We start from the raw sequence: 14,655 nt of genomic DNA on the forward strand, positions 1-14,655 counted from the left end.
GATTCTGTTGTACTCACTGCAGGTCAGCTGCCTTTATATAGAGAGATGCTCTTTCCCATTGTGCAAGTCTTTCCTGTCATGAGTCATATTCCAAAGAAAGTAGCATGTTGTCAAACCAGATTGGTACCTTGATAACCTTTAAGTAACATCATCAAACTCCACCTCTAAACTCTTGCCAAATCAAGCACAACAAATCCCTTGTTCCACGGCTCATGTGTGTTGCCTTAACCTTCCAGCAGTTCAGTCATTGTGCAATCGTTACCTGTAGGAGTCATATTCCAAAGAATTTCTTATTTTTCTAAATACCGTGTCATAACAGATAAAACACACGTCAGTTACCTTGAATTACATTCTCACGCTCAGCCTCTGACTTTCTGCCATCCACGGCCAGTGATGTTTGGATCTCACTGCTTGTGTTTGCTTGAACCTGAATCATTATCCTTCTCACGGGCCAGTCTCAGTCTCAAAGACCCAAATAAGTCCAGCACTTGAAGTCAATGTCTGTCCTGCTGACCAGAACATAGTAAACGTCCTGAAAAGCATTGCATCTCTCTGAGCCTGTGTTTGTTTGTTGTCCCACAAACACATGAGCATCCAAGCTGTGTGCCTCTCTCTCTCTCTCTCTCTCTCTCTCGCGTGTCCTGTGCTGGTCCATCAGCACGCTTTGTGTTCTTATCAAGTGTTTGGTCCAGTTCTGTGTAAGTCACACCTGCTTTGAGAAAGTAACTGTTTCCTTGTTGGGCCAGAATCAGCTTTATTCTTGTTGCTTGCACTCCTGACGAATGCCAACAATATTATAAATAATTGTGAAATATATTATCCAAAGTTCAAATCAATGAAAATAATCCAATAAAACTACCCTTTTTATGAACTCTACATATTGAATCAGCTAACTTATTATTTTTTTGTTTAAATAATTTCGACGTCATAAGGAATTCTCAAGGTAATGTTGTTTTTACAAGGAATAAAAGTAAAGTATTTTTCTTTAATTTTTCACACAAGTCCAAAATGTCCCTTCATCAGTTTATTAAATGATGTCCTACAAGCACATGTCTCTGGTCTCCCTACGTCTATCATGAAAAGAAGCAGAACATGAACACACACACACACACACTGTGTAAAGCTCTCTCCAGTGTTGGGCCCTCTCTGTGCTGCTGTTACCCTTCTGACGGGTCAGTCTCAGTGAATCTAATAATAATAATAACAATCTAATAATACACATACATGACGTCACAGCTTCGACTCTCTATCCGATAGAGAGTCGAAGCTGTGACGTCATGTCCGGGTCAGCCTCTGTTCCACCAGCTTCTGTAGTTCAATGCTGTCTCTTATTCAGCATTTCTTTCCTCTGTGTCTCTGGTCAAATGTAGACTGTTTCTGGGGTTTACTGTTTGTTGTTGGATGTCCCACAAGCACATGTCTCTGGTCTCCGAGTTTGTCCTCCTTGTCCTCTCATGAAAAGAAGCAGAACATGAACACACACACACACTGTGTAAAGCTCTCTCCAGTGTTGGGCCCTCTCTGTGCTGCTGTTACCCTTCTGACGGGTCAGTCTCAGTGAATCTAATAATAATAATAACAATCTAATAATAGAGTCGAAGCTGTGACGTCATGTCCGGGTCAGCCTCTGTTCCACCAGCTTCTGTAGTTCAATGCTGTCTCTTATTCAGCATTTCTTTCCTCTGTGTCTCTGGTCAAATGTAGACTGTTTCTGGGGTTTACTGTTTGTTGTTGGATGTCCCACAAGCACATGTCTCTGGTCTCCGAGTTTGTCCTCCTTGTCCTCTCTCTTCACTCAGGCTTAATTGTGCTGGGCTATCTTCAAGCCTTGTGTTTGGCAGGACTTTGAGGAAGACGTAAGGATGAAGGAAAAAAAAGGCAACTATAACAAGCACGCGAGGAAGAGAGAATGAGAATGACTTTTCTTCCTGTACTTGCTTCAAAAGTGACGATAAATGAAATACAGTTTTATTTTTAAATATTAAAGTTAATGTAAAGACATCGGATTAAAATCAACTCAAGTTTAAAATGTTATGTTCTACAATGAATAACACGATGAGGTGTCTCTTGTTTGTGTGGATTAGAACACCATCTGGTGTGCACACAGGATTACTCAAATAGTCCCTTACATGTGGAGATGTGGTTTGAAAGGTTGATTCTGTGAAATGCACCTTTATTGTAGTGATTTATAATCTATGATCTCTCTGAAGCGTAATCGAAAATAGTGGAGCAGGAAGGAAGTTCTGCTGCTGGTGGTGGATGACATCAGATAAATCATACAACATTGAAATATGTAATAGACTAACACCAGCATTAGCTAACGTGTTATTCATCATGGCCAACAATAGTTTGTACAAACGTGTGTCAGAAGGTGTTGCTGCACTGCAGTCATCTGGATCTACTCTGAACCAGCATGAGAGTCCACAGTGGTGAAATGTAACTCAATACATTGAGTCAAGTACTTCTGTACAATGTTGAGGTTGCTGTACTTTATACATCTTGTACTACTCTGCTACATTTCAGAGGATACTATTGTAATTTGTATTTTCCTACACTTATTGGATATCTTTAGTTACTTTACAGATTCAGAGTAATACATCTACATGATCAACAGATGAATGATGATGTAGACTTTATTGATCCTTTGCTACCTGGCACTATATAAAGTAAAGTACTGCAACATTAAAGCAATGTACACATTGATGCTTTAATAATTATAATTCAATAATATAATTATTATTCTGAAATGGCCCTTCTGTATCATGTCTTCTTTTACTTGTAGTACGATATATAGTTTGATGTTGGTACTTTTACTCTTTCACACTACATGTCGTCATTCACCCATTCACTCCCATTCATACACTGATGCCCACCAGGACTAACTAACATTCACACACATTCACACACCGTAGTCAGAGCTACGAGTGTCTTGCCCAAGGACACATCGACATGCGGCAAGTGGAGCCGGTGATCGAACCGCCGATTCTCTGATTGAACGACGACCCTGCTCTCCACTGAGCCACAATCGCCCTTGTAAGTACACTTTTGAATGCAGTACTTGTACTGGTATTTCTACAACATGTAGCTGATTGTTTCATTTGTTATCTGTGAGGAGTCATATTCTAAAGTATATAATATCTTATCAAACTATTGATGTCTTGATTACCTTTCAGTAAATATCATCAAACTCAACCTCTGAATTCTTTCCAAAACAATCACCAGAGCTACCTTGTTCCAATGCTCATGTGTTTATTGTGTGTTTATTGATATGTGTTCATATGAACCAGTCCAACCTTCCATGCACAATGGGACACATGGGTGACCCCGTGTCTGTTGGACACGTCCTCAGCGGGGCTGCTGGTAAACAAACAGTGAGTTATTTGAAGACGTCTGAAGACAAAAGTGTTTATTTATTCACCAACGCTCTCTTCTGACGTCATGTTTCAAACTTCTTATCTGTGACCTCGGCTGTGTAAAGCTCTCTACAGTGTTGGGCCCTCTCTGTGCTGCTGTTACCCTTCTGACGGGTCAGTCTCAATGAATCGAATGAGTCTGGCTCTTAAAGTCAATGTCTGTCATGCTGATGAGATCATAGGTTCTCCTTCTTGTCCTGTGCTGGTCCATCAGCACGCTTTGGGTTCTTCTCATGTGTTTGGTCCAGTTCTGTGTAAGTCACACCTGCTTTGAGAAAGTTAACAACTGTTTCCTTGTTGGTCCAGAATCAGCTTTATTCTTGTTGTGTGCATTCAGCTAAGGTGTTAATCATCATGACTAATGATAGTTTGTTCAAACATGCAGCTTGAAAGAAGTCTGAGCTCTCTTAAAAAGCATTTTTACATCATGAGGAACTTCTTAAGTTAAAAGACTGGGTAAAGGAGTTTCACTTGTATTTGTTACACTTTTTACAAAGCTGTCTTCATTGACATGTGCAGAATAAAGTGATACAGAGACGTAACATTCAATCGTTCATAAACATTTTCCTATCACATCCCCTTCCTCAGGAATGACCTTTCTGCTCACATCAAACAGTTGAGGCCTTTAAATCCTGAATTAAAACTCATCTTTTGGTCTTAACCTTCAGTTATTTGCTTTTTCTTTGATGACTTCAGGCCTCTTATCTGTTGCCAGTAATGCAATTATTCCCTGTCTGAGGATTCCAAAGAATATTTCATTGTACCTGTTGCCATTAACCTTCCAGCAGCTCAGTCATTGTGCAATCATTACCTGTAGGAGTCATGTTCCAAAGAATTGTTATTTTCTAAAGACTGTGTCACAACAGATAAAACACACCTTAGTTACCTTTAATTCCATTCTCACACTCAGCCTGTGACTTCCTGCCATAAGTCCTGAAGCTATCTTGGTCCAGGGCCAGTGATGTTTGGATCTCACTGCTTGTTTGTTTCCTTTCTCCTATCTGTGTGAATGGTGGGCTTGAGTTTTGCCTCTTGTGTGTTTCTGTAGTCTTTCTTCTTCCAGAGGAGTGAACTATGAAGGGAGATTGACGTCGTAGTGAGCTATGTTGAGCCTAAAGCTGGAGTTTTTGATGTCACGATGGTGACTTTATTTTAACCACTAGATCACCATGGTAACTTACGACTAATTTGCTCCGGTGTAAAAATGTTCAGTGTATCAGTTATACTTACTTATTCAGCATTTCTTTCCTCTGTGTCTCTGATCAAATGTTTCTGGGGTTTACTGTTTGTTGTTGGATGTCGTACATGCACATGTCTCTGGTCTCCTAGTTTGTCCTCTCTTGTCACTCAGGCCTAATTGTGCTGACATATATTCAAGCCTTGTGTTTGGCAGGAGTTTGAGGAAGAAGGAAGGATGAAGGGGAGAACCCAACTATAAAAAACACGCCTACAAATGATCCCTTTTAGTGTTGTTCAGTTCTGTGTAAGGTTAGTTATTGTGAACGTACTGAAACCCTGGACCATTTATCATAGAATTCCACTTTTCTTCCTGTACTTGCTTCAAAAGTGACGATAAATGAAATACAGTTTTATTTTTAAATATTAAAGTTAATGTAAAGACATCGGATTAAAATCAACTCAAGTTTAAAATGTTATGTTCTACAATGAATAACACGATGAGGTGTCTCTTGTTTGTGTGGATTAGAACACCATCTGGTGTGCACACAGAGGATTACTCAAATAGTCCCTTACATGTGGAGATGTGGTTAGAAAGGTTTATTCTGTATGATGACTTTCAGGTGAAATGCACCTTTATTGTATTCATTTCTAATCCACAAACTCTACTCTCTAAAGCGTAATATAACAAAGACAATGGTAAGTAAACTAAGTAATGCAGTTTTTTTGTAGATTAAAGAACTGTTCAGTTTTTTTTAATACTTAGAGAAACTATGAAATATGAGAGGTAGTGCATGTCAATAGAAGCTCTCTCATGGCGTACAAAAAAGGTGGATAAACTATAAACTTTAGTCGCCAACATACAAGACAAGATATACAGAACTATAACCACTAAAAACAATATATCAATTCATCAGTACTGTTATTGTTGTTGTTCATTTGGTGTATTGATATTAGATTTCAAATGCCAACTGTTAAAACTTTAAAAATATATATTTAAACCGTGCATGAACTGTAAAAATGAATAGTACTGTCGACTAAACCAGTTAACTTGGGCAGCCAATATTTCCTGGAGTACTACTGTACCTGTTTGTTTCCTTTGTGCTGCTGCTCCAGTACAAGGTGGAGCCTGCTCATCATTTGCAGCTGATGGAGTTTTCCGGCCTCCATTTGTTCAAAGGAGGGCATTCTAATGGTGTGATGCAGCTGGCGAGCTCGTGCTGTGATCCTCAAACCTCTGAGTCTGCCCCGTCCCTGTCGATCGTTGCATCATGGGTTAGGGTTAGGGTTAGCTTACAGGCGCTGGGTTCTTTCCAACGAGTAAATGTGAACACTGCTGTTCTCTGGGGCACTTTAGCTCTATACTGAAGGTCTTTCCTTTTCACTGGTGACTCTTTACAGCCACCTGAAGGCTGCAGGTGTCCGTTCCATCTGCACTGTCAAGCCACAGTTATGCACGACAGATCCGCTGGTTACATTTGAAGCAGCCAGCCTCAGACTGTTGTAAGATACACAGAGCTCACATTAAACGTGCACTTTTGATGAATTGTTCTACACTGTTTCTTCTGCATCGACAGGCGTGTTGGAGACAGATGCATTGAAAATAGCTCACACAGGTCCACGAAAACATTGTAAATCACTTTATCAAGAATGTAACCTCATCATCATCATCATCATAGTTTGACAGCTTGTGGAAATGAGCTTATTCCCTTTCTTGCAGAGTTAGATGAGAAGATAGAAACCACTCTCTAAATATGAATCGACAGCCAGCAGCCTGTTAGCTCGGCTAACATGAAGCGTATAGACCTAGAACAGCACACAACCCTCCAAAAAACCACAACATCTCATTTTCACACTTTGGCTTTTGGGCTTTAGAGATGGCTGTCAATCAAATCTGATCGAACATCACCCACAAAGTCCTGAAGAAGTTTTTCCGTGTTAAACTCTTGATGAATATGTAGGTCAGATTGTTGCCTATTTGGTCGAGAATATCGAATGTTTTAGAGAAATACTTAAGAGTTCAGGGGCTTTAAGCATCATGTCACACTCGGCTCTACTGGCTGGATCCTTTACATTTGAGTCTTAGTCATTTCTTTCTTCTAAAGTAATACTCTAGCTGCACACAGCCTACATTAATCTCGTTGACTCCTTCCGCCGAGAAACGGGACAGGAGCCGCTCACGCTACAGTAGATAGGGTCGTCCGGCAACCGCAAGGTCGGCGGTTCGATCCTTGGCTGCTACGTGTCCTAATAATAATAATAATAACTTTAATTTATATAGCGCCTTTCAGGGGACCCAAGGCCGCTTTACAAGAGTAACAGTTTAGACAAAAACAGTTTAGACAAACAGTCAGAAAAACAGAACAAGTAAACTAGGGGCCGAAAGCCTTGGCGAACAGATGGGACTTGAGGGCCCTTTTGAAGGCGTCCAGAGTGGAGATGTTGCGGATCACCGCAGGGAGAGAGTTCCAGAGGGTGGGGGCTGTCCTGTGCCGAAGTGTCCCTGAGCAAGACACTGAACCCCTAAGGGAATTACCCACAAATCATTGCAATGTGACATTAAACCAGTGGACGCTTGGAGCAGTAAAAAGGTAAACAAAGAGGACGGCTCACGTGTGTTCAGCCTGTGGTATTCAATTTACTCAGAAACATTAAGGGTTAAAGATGGAACAAAAAAATACATGAAATCAGAAGATATTTATTTATTTATTCATCAAATATTAGATTTTGTCATTGAAGCTGTTTTGACAAAAACAAGTAAATCTGAAAAAACTCTCATCTTGTGAGAAAAGAGCCTGGAAGACTTTCAAATCAGGGAGTACAAAGTATAAAATATACATCATATTTTTTGTTGTTTTCATGGTAACATGATATGTTGCAGCAAAGTGCCGTCCCATTCCTATTTACATCATTTCAAGCCCTCACAGTCTCTCGCACTCACCCACTTACCAGGTGACGTCAGTAAATCCTTGAGGGTTGAGGGTTTAGGGGGGACATTGGGATTTGGCCTGGGATTGGGCCAGTCTTTGATGTGACGCTACATACTCCGGTACGCTAGGTGGCGGTATAAACCTCATAGGCATGGGTTGACACCCCCTATTGAACGAAAAGAAGTAACGCATTCACAACATCCGGTTGTGAAGCCGCGTAAGATGGTAGTCTCAAGGTTGCCGTCTGCAGCGCTTTCTCTAAAACAGGTAAATACACACAACAACAGAAGGAGCACTATACTTCATATCACTAAGAGCTGGACTGGTTGTCACACTATAGGCCATTTCACAGTTGTAATGCAATTCCGGTCGACAGCAAGTCCTATGCTATATTGCTAGCTTGTTGGCTAACGCTAGCGTTACGTCTGTAGAGAATTGCTAGCTGCAATATGTTTGTCCATGTATAAACGTTTATACAATTCAAGGAAGACTTTTGTCTGTTTTGCAACTCTTTTCGGTCGCTCTGTTAAAGAAACTTAAACAAATTTAGCATTTACTGGCACGTAAGCTACTACCACGGAGGTGGTATTAGCAAACAAATAACGCTACTACAGATAGTCAAAACATACTCATACGGAGACATTTGCCTGCCCACATTTTAAAATGTGCCTTTATGAATGTGTTAGTTCGGGTATATGATTATCTGGTAAATACATGAGTCCGGCTTTGATATGTCAATGGCACATGACAACTCAGCAACACACGTTCCTCCAGGCTGTTTGCAGGGCTAGCTAGTTTTCAGGCTAAACCAGTGTTAGCATCTAAGTTAACTTCACCAGGCAGTCGACACTGTTTACTCCAACGTTTAGTTCAGTCCTTGCATAATATCACATGGAAGTTCATTTCAACTTGCGCAAGAGTCTGTGCTATGACAAGGAACTGTTATATTGTGATATTCTGATTATTCTTGACTCTCCCAAGCAGACTTTTCACAAAAATGTGTTTTTAGCTGGCCTGCTCAGGCTGCTGAACTGTTGATTCTTTGACAGTTTTTACAGAGACAACGGGTTTTGGGGATTTACAGAAATATGATGAGGACCATACGGAAGGTACCAGACGAGGCAGACAGGAAGTACCTCAGTGACTGGGCAAGAGACGAGTTCAAGAGGAATAAGAATGCCACAGACAAGGTAAGAAGATGTATAATGTGTTCCATTACATAGCCAGGGCGCCTAGAACTGCCCTGCCTGTCTGTTGGATCGAGTGAAGAGCTGATGTCATGTTCAGAACAGGAGTTACGTTAATCAGGATATTATCTAAAAGTTGGACCTAAGTTTACGTCCACACTTATATGTTTCTGCGTCCACACTGGCGTTCCGGCACTGTTTTCGGAAGGATTTCCATCCATACGGAAGCATGAAAACGAATACCACATGACTATTCGTGTACACTTGGTATGCGGGTGTCAGTGTAAACAGGAAGTATATTGTTTGCTTAGTTACAGAAAATACAACAGATACTTAAGATCGTCCTCTATAATCTGCCTTTATAAACTCAGACACTTCTCCAAAAAACATTTTTAAACTTAGTCACAACGCTGCAGGTCTTTCTCTATCCCTCTCAAAGACGCACATCAAATGTACTTTGAAATGAACACTTACAAATAGGGGTGTCACGGATCACAAACCTCACGGTTCGGTAAAGAACTTTGGGCTATAGTCTTACATGAAAACAAAAATATTGAATATGTCCAATTTGATACAAAATGAAATCAATAAATAAAAATAAAACATTCAAGAATACTCAATTCTGATATCCTCGGCCTTTGATCAATATTGAAAGAAAGAAACAGCCAGTGAGCTAGCTTCCACTGTTTACATTGAACTGAACTGCTCGGCAACAACTTGGGTCTGTGTTTACTTCCTGTCAGGTTATGCCATTCAAATACACAATAATGTTTACCATTACTGTGACATTATTTTCAAAAAGATGAGAATATCTCCATTGTCTGGGGAGAGGGTCGACCTTTCTGTGGTGACTTGAATATTATTGGGCCTGTCTAGCTTCACTCTGATGCTTCTGTCAGCACCTGAACCAGGTGTGTGTGTGTGTGTGTGTGACGCTCACAGAGGGGGCGTGTCTACAGCGCGGACTAAGAATCACTCCGCCGTGGTGAAAGCAGTCTCTACAGTCTTTTCCTTCTCATAGAGGCCTGGAACAGCTTCACACTGAAGTGGGTGCGTAAGTGGATTTCGTAGCGTGGCTCAAGCATTTTAACCAGATTTAGAAATCCTTTGTTTTCTACACCGGAGTGTCCCCGTCGCTGACAGACCGGATGGCGTCTCTTCATGTGCGTGGACATGCCGATGTTTTGCCGTTGTCGTGTCTCTCTCTTTAAATAACGCCGACATACCGTAACTGTTTGTCCACCACCCTCATCCGTCATTATACGTTACAGGGAAGACAAAATGTTCCCAAACTTGCGACTTAAATGACGCCGCGGCTTCTGACGTTCCTCCGCTCGCCATGACGTCACCGTTAAATGCTTCTAAGCTGCTCCGTTCACGTGAACACACTACTGCTTTATATCTGTTCACTGACACTCTGCATTGATATTCGGGGACTTGTTACTTGACAAGGAACAGCAGCAGTAGAACTTTATTACACACTATGATGATTACGCTGTAAAAAAAAAATACTCTTGATCCGCGGTTCACAAGTGATCCGAACCGTGAGGGCTGATCGGTGATCCGTGACACCACTACTTACAAATCAAAGTTTGCTAGATTACGGGTCAGTATATTTGGTCAACACACGTCTCTCACTCATTTTCTTGGTCTCGTCGTTGTCTGCTGTCACACTCGTAGCTCTGCCGGCTGGCTGGAAGTCCCCGTCGTATTGGAGAGCATTTATGCTTTTGTTTCTCAATAGTTCTGCAGAACAAGCTAAGCATAAATAAGAAAAGTCCTCCACTGCTTGCGAATCGCTCCAATAGCTGCTCGCTTCCATCGCATGTCGGCATTTGTAACATTATAAAAGGCAGAATTTAACTGCACAATATCTGTTAGTACAGACAGCACAGTCAGCAAAGCCTGTAATGCGTTATCCATATTGTATGAACCTCTAGTAATCCAGGCTGATGTAGTTTTTCTTCCTGCGGTGTGACGAAAGGACATGTCATGGCTGCTAAGAACCAATCAAGTGGCGAACGTGGGCGTCTACGCCATCGTTCACACTACGAGGTAACCTCGGGGTTTCCAGACTTAAAAAGCTTTGGAAGCGTTTCTAAACTATTTCCTTTTCGGTGCTCTAAAACTCTTGAGTAGTGTGGATGCTCAGTGTAAACGTTGCAAAAGATGGACGTGGATGTAGCCTTAAGTTACTTTCATCTGAAAAGTCTTAAAAGAGGAAGATTGTTGAAACTTGATTGTTTCTACATTCTGAGAAGATTAGGAATTAATCAAAAATGATGGAGAAAGTATTAATTTTGATACATATTGTTGCAATGGGTTATAATTTAGTGTAAATGAATTCATGAACTTAAAAAGATCATCTAAACTCAAGGTCTGCTGACTTGCCTTTTCTGTAGCTTTTAAGCACATCAAACCTTTGGAGATAGTCTGTGTAGAGACAGTGTACTTAGTTTCCCAGCATCCTCTTCTGTCTCCATCACTGCTGTTTTCCCTCTCATTGTTCCTTCAGGATGCCATCCGTATGATGATCACACAAGCTAACAACCATTTAGAGGAGCTGCAGACGTCTATGGCTTTGGCCGGCAGTTAAACACCGGGACCTGCTATGGACTGATCTGGATCCGTACTCTGGAGACTCTAAGCGGGGACAGGGACACCTGATCAGAGTAGTCATTGTAAGTGACCGATGCGGAACTTATGGACACTCTGCTTTAGCTGGACGTGTTGTTAATGGATGGATTGATGGAACTGACCCAAGGGCATCATCCTCTCCTTTCCTGTGCTGCTGTTCAGCGGTGAGGATCATGAGAATGGAAGCTCATTAATCTATTGTTTGTGCTGTATATTATATATATTGTAAGTATTAAAGAGGAACTAATGAACATGAACTCAGAATTCTCTTTTTTTCAAAATACAAAATGTTTTCTGGCATCATCATACAAGGTAATTTACCGGTATTCATATCCACAGAGTTATCATCACCATGTATGAGCTTCACTACATCAAACGTACAGCAACACAACTCTGAACTTTCATAATGGCCTCAGGCCCAAAATAGATTGTACCGGTAGGTAAGTTCTAGTTGATGAAATAGATTGTTTTTATATGACAGACCTTTGAGTGGCAGCTTATTAGTAGTTATCACCTCTTAAAGAAATAGCAATTTGGACTACTGGCCACCCATAGATTCTTGTAATAAGCTCCCAAGTACCGGTAGTGTTTGAAGTGACTATTCTAATAAAATTCATTGCAAGTATTATGTAATTGTTTTCCCATTATCTTATTCAGTTTGTCGGGCCAAACTATATTGCTTTAAAATGAAACATTTGTGTATTTGACCATTTTCTTATTTAAAGCCACTACGAAGAACTTTAATTTGTGTTGAGTTTGACATTCCTTGTGGACAAAAGAGTATTTGCGAGCATTAGACTTGCTTTTGGAAATCTCAAGTATGTCCTCGCTCAGTCCTGGTTCTCCTGCGCCTCCCTTGTCTCCAAAGGCCCAGCTATACTGCCTGGGCCTCCAGCAGCGTATGTGGTGGACTCTTCATGGACTAAAGGACTTAATTCAAACGGGGCTGGTGGGGTAGTGTGAAGTCAACAAACTGTTATGGGACTCACAGGGGTTTACTCTGAGGCTGTGTAACACCGGTAGTGTAACCATGGTAACGAAACATCATTTTTGGGTGTCGGTGGTGTGCAGCCCAAAAGAAAAAGACGCATGCTCACTTTGTTAATCCCGGCGCTTCTACAGTATGACTGAACCTGCCACATGTGTATTCATAATTGAAAATGAGCATAATTAACAACCCAATAAACTATATAGGGCTCTGCGTTCTGCCCCATATGTACTATATTATACACATTTATAACTGCGTCAGCAGCAGAATAAAGGGACCCGCTAATGCCAAGGAATGGGGAAAAATAAATAACCAGTCACTCATACAACTCAAATATTGCATTTGAAAACAAAATTATAAATACAAGAAAATTGGTTAATGCTTCAAGTTCTCCTAAACCACTGTAGAACAAATCTGTCCATACAAGTGGTGCTTGCATGATGCCGATTGACTCCACAACAAAAACATGCGAGTTAGTGGAGAGCTTTAATGAATGCATGAAAATCTGAACCTCATTGAGGATTTTCACGTCAATTGGGTTTACAGGGTGACATCCCAAACAGGAATTTCCTTTTAATAAGTATTAAGTCCCCATGGATAAATCACATTAAATCCATTATTAACAGCTGATCTAGCAGAGTTAAACATATTCATCTTAACATGCGAGTCCATTCTCGACGTCCTCTTCTCTAAACGTTGAAATGTTCAGTCCTCTGTGACGGACGTCTTCCTCTGGGACAGCATCAGGTCCTTGACTTGCGACGTCAGGACCGCGAGCTGCGTGCGGACGTTGCTGATCTCCTCCTCCTGCTCCTCCGCCTTATCGTTCTCAGCCGGCTGCTGCTGCGTCCTGCTCTGGTTCTGGCTCACCAGCTGCTTCACCACCAGGCTCTGGTAGGCAGACAGGTTTGTGACTGTGCTTTTTTTCATGCACATTTACAGTATATCCCGCTAGTTATTAATAATAACTTATTACTATGTGCATAACCTATTATGAGAGATGAGCTCAAAATGTTCCCAGACTGGGGAAAATCTCCTCTTTCTTGCTGGTTCCATCGCAGAAAAAAGAAGCTTGAGTAGTTTGTAAACAAACGCGCAATAAAGTCCTAAGTACACAGAATGTGACCGGGGATCCATTGCGTTTCGCTGCCCCTTTTATTTCGAATCGCACGCCAAACTCGTGAACCATTTCCTGAATCAGTCACGTGGTACGGCTGGTTCGCGAGGCTTCGAACGTCACCACATACGTCATCGAGACAAGCCTCGATACGCGCTTCATACAAATCTTCCTGGATTACTCGACACAAGCTTCGAAGCCTCGACACGAAAGGTCACATCACTACCACTAGACACTGGTGTGAACGTTGGAGCTCGGGCCCGAATGAGAAGCTGCCAGGGTACAAAGATAAACTACCAAAGACACACCAGAAAAATTTGAGTTAAATATTCATCCTGAATATGAGAATGCTGGATTCACCCCACGTCAACAATCTAATTTATTTACAATAAATAACAGAGATGAAATAATAGAAAATAGTGGAGAGGGGAGGAAGTTCTGCTGCTGGTGGATGACATCAGATAAATCATACAACATTGAAATATGTAATAGACTAACACCAGCATTAGCTAACGTGTTATTCATCATGGCCAACAATAGTTTGTACAAACGTGTGTCAGAAGGTGTTGCTGCACTGCAGTCATCTGGATCTACTCTGAACCAGCATGAGAGTCCACAGTGGTGAAATGTAACTCAATACATTGAGTCAAGTACTTCTGTACAATGTTGAGGTTGCTGTACTTTATACATCTTGTACTACTCTTCTACATTTCAGAGGATAATATTGATGGATTTACTTCAATACACTTATTAGATACCTTTAGTTAGTTTACAGATTCAGAGTAATAAAAATAAATATAATCAAATAAATAATGATGTAGACTTTATTTTTGCTACCCGGCAGTATATAAAGTAAAACACTGCAACATTAAAGCAATGTACATGTTGATGCATTGATAATTATAATTCAATAATCTAATTCTTATTCTGAAATGGGCCCTTCTGTATAATGTTTGCTTTTACTGTTGGTACTTAAGTCTATTTTGATGTTAGTACTTTTTTACTTCAATTGAAGTAAAGTTTTGAATGCAGGACTTTTACTTGTATTTCTACACTGTGGTACTGCTACTTTTACTTGAGTCAGAGATCTGAGTACTTCTTCCACCACTGTGAGTTCAAAACATCACTGCATTGATCCCTTGCTACCTGGCAGTAAATATAGTAAAAAAAAAAAACTGCATTATTAAAGCAATATACATTGTCATGC

The 14,655-nt window shown here is 40.8% G+C and overlaps 1 protein-coding gene across 1 annotated transcript; it reads left to right on the forward strand.

Moving 5' to 3' along the window:
• The first annotated feature begins 7,712 nt into the window (after positions 1 to 7,712).
• Positions 7,713 to 11,600, forward strand: LOC306793305 (LYR motif-containing protein 2-like). Its single transcript, XM_079290868.1, has 3 exons — positions 7,713 to 7,786; positions 8,569 to 8,709; positions 11,222 to 11,600. Exons 1-3 carry the CDS (start codon positions 7,742 to 7,744, stop codon positions 11,300 to 11,302), a joined length of 267 nt encoding a protein of 88 aa, XP_079146994.1. The 5' UTR covers positions 7,713 to 7,741; the 3' UTR covers positions 11,303 to 11,600.
• The last annotated feature ends 3,055 nt before the right edge of the window (positions 11,601 to 14,655 follow it).

Source organism: Melanostigma gelatinosum (genome assembly GCF_949748355.1).
Source record: "Melanostigma gelatinosum genome assembly, chromosome: 19".
Classification (NCBI taxonomy): domain Eukaryota; kingdom Metazoa; phylum Chordata; class Actinopteri; order Perciformes; family Zoarcidae; genus Melanostigma; species Melanostigma gelatinosum.

Bases quoted from the DNA above. Each gene is read 5' to 3' on its own strand.
- LOC306793305 (XM_079290868.1), top strand. From the start codon at position 7,742: ATGGTAGTCTCAAGGTTGCCGTCTGCAGCGCTTTCTCTAAAACAG. The intron at 7,787-8,568 runs GTAAATACACAC...ATTCTTTGACAG, and splicing joins CAGCGCTTTCTCTAAAACAG to TTTTTACAGAGACAACGGGT. The intron at 8,710-11,221 runs GTAAGAAGATGT...TTGTTCCTTCAG, and splicing joins ATAAGAATGCCACAGACAAG to GATGCCATCCGTATGATGAT.